Source organism: Choristoneura fumiferana, chromosome 8 (assembly GCF_025370935.1).
Source record: "Choristoneura fumiferana chromosome 8, NRCan_CFum_1, whole genome shotgun sequence".
Taxonomy (NCBI): Eukaryota; Metazoa; Arthropoda; class Insecta; order Lepidoptera; family Tortricidae; genus Choristoneura; species Choristoneura fumiferana.
Genome location: NC_133479.1, coordinates 899,033 through 909,599, shown reverse-complemented (window position 1 = coordinate 909,599; position 10,567 = coordinate 899,033). Strand labels below are relative to the sequence as shown.

The window sequence follows — 10,567 nt, the reverse complement described above, 5'->3', positions numbered from 1 at the left end:
AAACTAATGTTTGACAACAAAATTAAGCCATTTCGTGGTTGCCCAATACAGAAAAACGTCTTAGTTTGACGGTGGGAGAAGAGTTGCCAGTTTAAATAATTAAGGGTAATATTGCCAGTAATTTAAAAATATTTTTAAAAATTCTAAATTCTAAAAATTATACGTCACCCGCAAATAACAAACATCAAAATCAATGATAGGATAGGGCTAAATTGCTTCAAAATAAAAATGCTCAAAATTTATTTAACATTAAAAATGAACTAAATTTAAAAATAATAAGTAAGTACCTACTTAACTTAAAAGAAACATTTACTGACTGGGTTTTCATAATTTTCTTACAAATTACAAACACGGCATTGCGTCGTGGTCATCTATGATCAAGCCTGTATTTTCAGAACAGTTAGGTACAGTCGAGGTACTTATCTGAATCACGTACCTACCAGGGTGGAACTTTTTCTTAAATCAATTTCGCTATGATTTGTTTGGCATTGGCTTTAGTACCTATGGGATGTCAACATGATATTTGTAGCATAAAGGTTCCTCGACCATACCTACCTACAATAAACATCAATCATTTTTTTTGTGTCTCATCTAATCATTCAAGTTATTGTTTCTAAAACAGTTAAGCGAGACTGCAGCCTTTAAGCGATAGTTAGGCGGCAAACCTCCGGCAAACAGTTAAAATGTCAAGTCATCGTGGCGCGGTACTAACCCGTGCCGGGCACAATTGTTCTCAACCTTGTTGCACCGTTTGATTTGATTACGTTACAAGACTGAATGGTGTTGTCACCATTTAGGACTATGTAGGTTTTTTTTAATGAAATTGGGTGACTACAGAGCAAGTCGGTCATCTAAAAGTGATGGTAAACTTCACCTTCACTCTAGCAAATGTTAGGTACATTACAGTTAAAAGCTTACAAAATAAATACATTGACTTTTGACGAGTAGGAGCGTTTGTAGAGGAGAGTTTAGGCGAGCATTCTAGCGAGCAATCAAGAAAAGTGTTAAATTTGATTAGAGCTTTTTGCCGAGCATCCCTACGACGTCATCTGCCTAAATACCTCGTGTGATATAGGTTATTTTCCTCCCTCGTTGAACAATCTACTGTTGATGTGGTAAGGTCTCCATGCAATAGAGTTTAAGTCTGCCCTGGCTTAGGTGCATTGTGAGTCTAGAGGTACATTACACTCATACGAATTCCAAGTATCAGTTTCAACGTAATTCAAAGAAGACCGGATGCCATATTGACTCAATTAGGGTGGTTAAAGCAGCACATGCAAAAGGTCCTTTGATCTTTCAATTTCATGAGGATATACGACCTTTTGAATCGGCAGGGATAGTTGTTGGTCGTTTATCTGACGCATCTTGAGTACTTATAATATAATATGGTTGAGATAATGCATCCAAAGTACAGACCGCAAATTAGTTTGTAAGGAAATATGACTCAAATCGCACTAATATTATGAATGGGAAAGTTTGTACCTAAGTCTGTTTGTTTGTTTGTTACCTCACCACGTCTTAACCACTGAACCGATTTAGATGAAATTCGGTACACAAATAGTTTGAGTCCCGGGGTAGGACGTAGGATAGTTTTTATCCCGGAAAATGTCATGGTTTAGGAATTTCACACAACATTGCTTCGCAGATTTGTGCAGGCTTCCTCATGTTTTCCTTCACCTTAATCTCGTGGTAAATTTCAAGTGTAATTTCGCACATGAATTTAGAAAAACTCAGAGGTGCGAGTCCGGATTTGAAACCAAAACCCTCGGCTTGAGAGGTCATATATAAGGTCATGCAAACAACTATATAACCAAGCCACGGGTGGGTGTTTTGGGTGAAGTTAAGACTTCACTTAATAATTATAATAATATGAGATAATAAAATTATGATTATTGACAGCCGTGGTGGCCTAGTGGTTTGACCTATCGCCTCTCAAACAGAGGGTCGTGGGTTCAAACCCCGGCTCGCACCTCTGAGTTTTTCGAAATTCATGTGCGGAATTGCATTTGAAATTTACCACGAGCTTTGCGGTGAAGGAAAACATCGTAAGGAAACCTGCACAAACCTGCGAAGCAATTCAATGGTGCGTGTGAAGTTCCCAATCCGCACTGGGCCCGCGTGGGAACTATGGCCCAAGCCCTCTTGCTCTGAGAGGAGGCCTGTGCCCAGCAGTGGGACGTATATAGGCTGGGATGATGATGATGATGAATAAAATTATGCTATTTAGCAGGGATGGCACACTAAGGAAGGAATGTCCATCTTTAACAAACTTAAGTAGGCAAGTGGCGAAACCCGGAACTAATAACGGTGTACTAACTTAGTTTAATATCATGACGACAGCGCCACTCGTGACTGCTTTGTTAAAGGTGGCGGGGAAAACCTAGTATTTTGCGTCTTTGTATGCTGGAGATACCGGCGGAAGGAAAAATGTTGCTTACTGAAGCTGGATTACGAAATCATTTATCGTCAAAATTAAAAATACTGAATATTAAGTAAGTAGATATATTTCACAGTTTTCACCTACGATTCGGACTCATTAGAATGTGACGAAATCGAGGAGTCCCCTTTTTAAAATGAATGGTACAATATGATATTTTGTATACCTACTATAGTTTTTTAAAACCTAAACCAGAGGGCGCCAAATTTTTTTTCCGTCCCGGGCGGCTGAGAGCCACACTACGACGTAAGTCTTGTATATCACTACTATGTACGAGTATTGTTTACGTTGGATAAATCCAGGTGGAGACCTTGTATCGACAAACGTAGTGTAGGTAGGACGCCCTCCGGCCAGTTGTAGTGACGATCTGCGAAAGTCTGCTGGTAGAAGCTGGATGCGTCGAGCCGAGGAGGTCGCAAAGGCGCTCATTGGGGGAGGCCTAATGTCCAGTAGTGGACTGCTATAGGCTGATGATGAGGCAGGTCCAACTTCGGTGAGGTTGCCTGAAGAATGCAACTCGGATGGGCAGCATTTGGAAAACTTTTGTGATGTCTTCTCGTCCTAAATTCTGCAGTGTCTCAAGACTAGATAGAGTCTTCAAGCAGTTTAAGTTCCCAGTACGACTTATGGCTCTAAGGACAGCAGCTGGCCTCTTGGAGAGGCTCAGAGTCACGCAACGAGCTACGGATGGAGCTATGCTAGGAGTTTCTTTACTTGAGGTTGCCTGCATGGAAGAGATCGCTCTATACCTGCTTTCTGTACCGCTTACTATTTCTGGTGTGAGTCATTGTATTATATGTATTGTATTGTATTGTGATATAACCAACCCGGAATAGGTACAGAAATTCGCCGAAGAACTAAAATCATCAACATAGCTTGAAGAATATTCAAGTTGAAGTGGCCTAATATATAAGATTGTCTGTTTTTAGCTGTAATTTTATGTATTTTGTTGGGGGAGAAAGGTCTCCTGTGACCACTGACCACGAACCCAAAAGGCAAAGCATTGGCAAGCTTAACTGGGAACTGGTGATTGGGCTAAGATGGACTCACGAAATGGCCAGAATTTCGGGCAATTGGTGGATGGAAGTGATGGGTTATCATTCATTTCCGCGTTTGATGACGTTAAACTGTACATAAATTAAATAGTTTGTTTTCGTGATTTAAAATGACTTCGGACACACGCTTCGAGGGTCGAATGATCACTGCCCAAGCAGGGTCTCGTTGGCAATCTACTGGCAGAAGACGGCCAGGACGTCCTCGGACCACGTGGAGGCGATCAGTTGAGAAGGAGGCTGGCTCAATTGGTCTCGGCTGGGAAGAGCTGGAAGAAGCTGCGCAAGATCGAGCCAAATGGAAAACTCTTCTACGAGCCCTATGTCCCTAGTGAGGGATAACAGGATCACATCATCATCATCATCATCATCATCAAAATGACTTCGGTCACAACATATAAAAAAATCGACGAATTGAGCATTTCGTTGTTTTTTTAACTCGGTTAAAAATAGTTACTAAGTAATCTTTCCTCTAGATCGAGTTATCGGCGAATAAAAACCGAAGCTACTGATAATAACAGACCTGAACAGGTTTTCCCAGTGCAGACCGCTCTTTGGGAACCCCGTAAACTGGTTCTGCCGGCGATAATTGTAGGTTATTTTGATTCGCATTGCTCTAGCTAAATACTCAGGCATTGCTGGATGAAATTGTAAAAAACTTTGTCCATAAGTGTCTTTGATATTGATCATCATTATCATACATCATACAATTCATACAAAAGCTGCTGGATACGGGCTTTCCCCAAAAATAATCAACCTGAATGTCTTTGATACTGATCGTCATCATCTCATCATACATAAGTTGCTGGACACACTGGACACAGGACCATTCCCAAAAAATCTCTACAATATTATATTTTTTATCGAGGGACTAAAATAAGCCAATATGTATCCGAGGTGTTTTGCCATCTGAGCTTTAGCGAGGGTGTCTATTTCTTCTTCGTCGTTTAACTCTTGACAGAGTGATCGTGGTCATCAAGGTGCTGGTAGCAAGCTTAACAATCCGCCTCCATTCCTCCCTGACAGCCTTCCTTATGCTTGCGTGTAGTGGTCCTTCTATTGCTGCTTTGACCTGGTCTGTCCATCTCATAGGCGATCCACCTCGTGCCTAGTGCCTTCGACATTCCCCTGGATCACAAGTCGCTCCATAGCTGCGTCTCCTTTACGACATATGTGTCCGAAAAAAGTAAGGATGCGGACTGCACTATGGATGATAGACGCTGCTTAATGCCGAGTTCTTGGATTATGGACTCATTGGTACGGAATTCAGTCAATGAATCTCCCAGCATTTCGACAGCAGCAGCAGCAGCAGTCTATATATCCGAGGGTTTATATTGAGTTTTAGTCTCGAGGTGAAAACTCTATTTTTAATAGTCATTAATCGTAGATGATTTGCGCTCTACAACAATGACAAAGTTTTCGCGGTAAGTATTTTTTTCCAACCAGACAGATATAACAAAATCGGATCGGCGAAAGGGTTCATACACAAACTAGAATAAATAGAATGGCGCCACCTTCTATGCGGAAAAAGCATAGACCACGTAGACTAAGAACGTAACATTTGCGTCATGAAAATATTCCACACATCATCTTTTTTTTTTGCCAAAAACAAAGCAAGTACTGGCTGTTTGAGTTTATCTGTCACTCAAAGTAAAAAAAAACTTACTCCCTAGGAACTAAAATACTCACTTTACTCCCGCCCCGTAAGGCTATATTGACCTACATTTAGAGCATGAGAAGTGAAAAGATTTTTTTCACGCCTTCAGTTAAAAAATTGTACAAAGCGACAAACGCGATTTTCTTCGTACATACCTACCGTGCGAAAATCGATTTGTATGATTTCCTTTATGTACGTTTTATCGCATTATTTAGTTTGTTAAGTGTTTATTTCTTTGTTTTATATGTTATTGAAATACGTGCTCAACGTCGTTAGGGTATATAAAAAAAACGGATATAAATCAATATTTTCTTTATTTCTTCTGTCTTACTTAACTTAATAATAATATTCAAAGTGTTAATCAATAAACTGAAAACCTCAGACATCACACAGTATTGTTTTTGAATTTTTACGATGATTTCCAACAACGTGATGGACGGATCACGGTGGATGCAGAAGAAATTTACGTTTTTGGGAACTGCTAAAAGATTTTTTGTGAAATAACTTAAAAAAAACAAGGGTTCTCATATAGATACGTGCTTTGTCGGTACTGTAGTACTGTACGGGACCATTTGTGTACGAGTCTGACTCACACTTGACCGATTTTCACAATTACCTAAATAAAACACAGTGTATATGAGGTCAGTGTTACACAAAACATCTCTCTTACAAAAACTCACAAATCGATCTTCCGTACTTTCAAATTGGAGTCTTAATTCCATTGCGATAAGACAGACTTTAAAGTACATAGTTTAGTGTGTACGAGGTTTTGAAACAGCACATCGATTATGCAATTTGGAACAATTAATTAACTGCTGATTTTGTTTTATTTAATTTAAACGTAACAATTAAAATGCTGAGTTTAAATTGTTGTCAAACAATCATCAGAAGCGTTAGCGAGGTCACTGATTCTGGGTCATTATATTTAATGACTAGTTTTCATTAGTTAAAAGTGTTAGAACGTAAAAAGTGGAGTTCAAAAAACTGGTCAAGTGTGAGGCGAACCAAGGGATCCGTACTGTCGAGGAAACCGAATTGCGTACCAGGGTGCAGTGGAACCTTTGTGCAAAATGTTATGTTGACGTCCCATACATCTGACAAAGAGATCACTGTAAAGTTGATTATGAAAAGGTTCCACTCTGGCTCATATTTAACAAAAGTTACAAGTGCGATTTTGCAGTATTAAGTTTCTCATAAAATAAAAAAAGAGAATTGTATGTAGCACTGTTATCTATTATTGTTATTACTAATTATTATGTCTTATTATCCTGTTTTCTGTTAATTAAGGGCCTGTTTCACCACTTGTCGGCTAGCTTTAAGTGTCAGATAAAAGTAATGCTGTCTTTGTTTGTTCGAACAAAACAAACAGAGACGGCATCACTGATATCCATCATTTAAAGTTAGTCGACAAGTGGTGAAACAGGCCCTTAATGTGTTTTATGTACAATAAATAGTCAGGGTGGAGTGGAACCTTTGTGCACAATGTTAAGTTGACGTCCCATACATCTGACAAAGAGATCACTGTGAAATTGATTATGAAAAGGTTCCATCCTGGCTCCTATTTAATAAAAGTTACAAGTGCTACAATTTTGCATAATTGTTGTTTCTCACACAAAAAAGAGAATTGTATGTAGCATTTATGTTATCTTATTATTGTTATTACTATTTATTATGTCTTATTATCCTGTTTTCTGTTAATTTCATGTGTTTTATGTACAATAAATAGTTTTACAATACAATACAATACTTATAGCTTTTATTAAATAGTGGCCTGGTCATACAGTTTCGTAAATTGTGCAATTTGTAGTGTCTCCTGACTAAGTTAGAAAAATTGAAAACTCCTCAACATTCTCATTTCAAAGTTCAAACAAACTCAAAAACACGCGTTTCTCTAGAAACAAGACCAAGCTAGATTGATTATAACAAACTTCATCTTAATAAGGCGCTGTCTATTTGAGTGTGTGCGTGAGCTCCTAGTGTCCGTATACGGCCGCAATTGACGTTCAAAGTAAAGCACCTCGTTTGCGGCTTTGGCGGAATATTTCATTTCGAGTGTGGGGTCAAAAATCGGTTACGCTTAGATACTCCCGCCATTAGTTTTTGGTGAAATAATTCTTCATAATTTACGAAAAAAACCTGAAAAAAGAACTATTGATAACAGCGCCATCTAACGGGACATTGCTCATGAGCTAACCAGGAGCATACCCCTTAAGCCGTTACTAAGATTTCCGAAAAAAAAAAAAAACAGAATTACCAACTTAACTCGTGGATTTTTAACCTTATAAGCGTCTCGCACTTTTGCTTCGCGCGACATTCTATTAGTTTTTGTACACTTTACATTGTCACGTTACAATAGCGGCGATTGTACCCGGTAATTACCTGGATACTGCACTTGAAGTAATGTACTATTATACAGCGCAATTCTGACCTACAAGCTACCTACAGGCTGCAGCCGATAAAGAAATGGTCGCTTGTTTACGCGCTACCTGCAACCACCTGTGGGAGCCGGGCTGCCACGCGTTTGTGATGCCCCGGAATTGGGGGGATTTAGGAGTTTTGCGAGGGTTAACTGGGATTTTTTTGTGATTAAAATTAATTAATAATGTTTTGGAATAGTATTAAGTCTCAATTAAATAGCCAGTGCGAAATAGTGATATTTTTAATATCAGTTTTCATGTGTATTCTTATAATGGATCGGAATAAAGGTTTATTTCCAGAACAATACAGGTCCAACTATAAAATAGGTATATTATGTACAATAAAATTAAATAACTAAAATTATATTACGCCGAAAGGTACATTCAGCACCGAGACCACTGTATTTCCTGCTTTGGCAGTTTCCGCCATTCTGCTGCTGCTGCTGCCCTTATTGATGTTCGGTGGAGATGAGACGGGCCAGAGTGTCAACACAAGTTGCATCCCATACTAGCACACGTCCCATACTCCACGGAATCAGCGACATTTCTTATTAATTAAAGTACTTAATAGTTTTATTTAGAAAAAGTTTTATTGACATTGACGGATATCAATTTAAAGGGATTTAATGTCATTCAGTGCAAAGGGAAAATCGTCCACTTGAATTGTCAATTTTGAATTTGGACCAAAATGAATACCATCCTAAATGAATATTGTCTAAATGTAATTGTGCTGAAAAATATTTTCTCCCAAATTTATTTTTATTGTAAACTAATTAAACCCAAATTAAATATTGACCATTATAAATTAGTAGCAAAATTAAACAAGCAATAAGTTAATGTTGTTTAAATCAAGCCATAATTTACAATAAAATTTTCATTAATTGGTGCACCTTATTAATATTATAAATTTAAAAGTAATCTGCCTTTCTGTCTATTGCCCCTTCACTGAACCAATTTAGATGAAATTTGGAATTTAATCACGGTCTTTAACTCATGAATAATATAATCTAATCGCATTGATCCAGTCGAAGGCTGCGAATTCAATGCAGCTAAATAGCTGTGTGAAGTGACGTGATTTTCATCAATATAGCGCTATGTATGCAAGTAAGCACATAAGATGCAAATTTATTATTTTATAATTAATATAATTATACTTGTAACATATGTTCAATTAATCATTGTAACTAATTACAATGTTTAATGGTTCATGGTTATTTACACTAGTCATTATTTATTACGGAATGTAGACTGGTAACTTTAATGATTTTCCGATCCTATCATGATCATAGGCAGCCGTACCTATAAAAATTATTTATTATTAGTTATTTATTATATTATTACAAGAAATTAATATTTTTATTGCTTTTTAGTGTTTAATATCGTGAAATTTCATTTATTTATTAGATTTATTTTCCTGTTTGATTTTTGATCTTTGACGGCAGTGAAGTTGTCAGATCGAATTTAGCGCAAAAATGTAGCTTAGGTGCTTAAAATACTCATTTATAATACAAACATTGACCAATGTTATTTTTACGCTGAAAGTGTATTGGGGATTTCCCCCGACACGGCGGAAGGCTTTGCCGGTATTTAGCGGGCCGCGCTCGCCACCCGCGCGCACCGGCCGGCTCAGTCACTCACCCGCGCTCAATCGAGACGCTACGCGTCGCCGCAACAGAACGAAACTTTCCCAAAACTTTCCAGAAGTTCCAGATTGTGCGTGCTTTTGTGCTGTGTTGATGTGTTTGTGAAGTTAACATGCGTTGTGCCGGTGGGTGCTGGCTGGCACTCCTGGTGTTGGCAGCCGTCGCCGCTCAAGACACGAGGCACTTATCAGGTCGGTCCCGTTGCCGTACGAAAGTACTGGCCGGTTAGAAAAAGTTTGCGATCGGGTTTTTTTGGGTTGCGAGTGGCAACACCGAGTTTTGGATTTGGAATTTTTTCGTTGCGTTCAATTGTTTTTGCAACAGCCAGTGCCAACTAAAGTTTTCTAAATCTCTTTAACGTGCTCTGACTTCTTTATTTTTAAGCCACGTAGTTATCCTACTTATTCTTTTTTTAAGTTTACGCGAAATTTACTCACATGAGGTTTCTCAAATACTAGTTTACTACGAAGTAAAAAAAGACTTACCTACCATGCTTTCTAAATTAATTGGTAAAGATATTATAACCATTATAATCTCAAAGGGGTATCTAATGATCTAATACCTACGTATGCAGAAACAGTCGTGCTGCCAACAACTTTAAAGCATTAAAATAACTACCTTTCTAGGTCTATCTCACGATTCCTCGCTTCATTAAAACAACAGTTATATTATTACAGTTAGTAAACGCCTGTTTATCTAAAACGGGTTGAACTTGAACTTGGTTTTGAGTTATCAGTAATGACAGTGACACTAATAATTTTGTGTAGGTTGCGAAGGTAGTTAAAAGTAACTAAGGTCAGTAGAACTGCAGAAAGCACGAGCTGTTTTATCTTTTCACTACTATTCTGTGATTTTTAGAGTTCCGTTAATTAGGAAGAAAAACCTTTAAAGGATCACGTCTTTTGTCCATGTGTCTAAATCCTTTTTCTAAGGCGTCTCTTGGAGATATATAAAATTGAGTTCCATTGGTTAAAGGTGCAATACATTAGTTAAAAGATACAACCTTCTAAAAGTTTATTTTCCAAAAACCTCGGGAATCAAAACTAATAGAGTAGGTAAGTACTACTTGGTGGACACAGTATTATGAAATTTGGCAAAAGTAAGGTCTAGAGCTAGAAGTTAAAAGGAAACCATAATAAATAACTTTGTTTTTCATACCAGTATCACGAAATACAAAGTTATTCTGCTGGCATTAACTACCTACGCTACGGCGAAGAACTAAGTTTTACTGTGTAAATAAATGGGCTATTTTAATGACAGAAACAAATGGTGAAAATAATTGTGATTCCAAGTGCACTAGACTAGACAATATAAGGCCTTAGGTAGTCATCTTTGTACCTAATAATTAGGTTATGTTAAAT

General features: G+C 37.9%; 1 protein-coding gene across 1 annotated transcript in view; it reads left to right on the top strand.

Annotated features, from left to right (window-relative positions):
* The first annotated feature begins 9,191 nt into the window (after positions 1 to 9,191).
* Positions 9,192 to 10,567, top strand: part of LOC141430265 (CD320 antigen-like) — a 450,087-nt gene continuing 448,711 nt past the window's right edge. Inside the window, exon 1 of the mRNA XM_074090873.1 lies at positions 9,192 to 9,397. Within this exon, the coding sequence (XP_073946974.1) occupies positions 9,319 to 9,397 (79 nt within the window). The 5' untranslated portion in view covers positions 9,192 to 9,318. The remainder of the gene's footprint in view (positions 9,398 to 10,567) is intronic.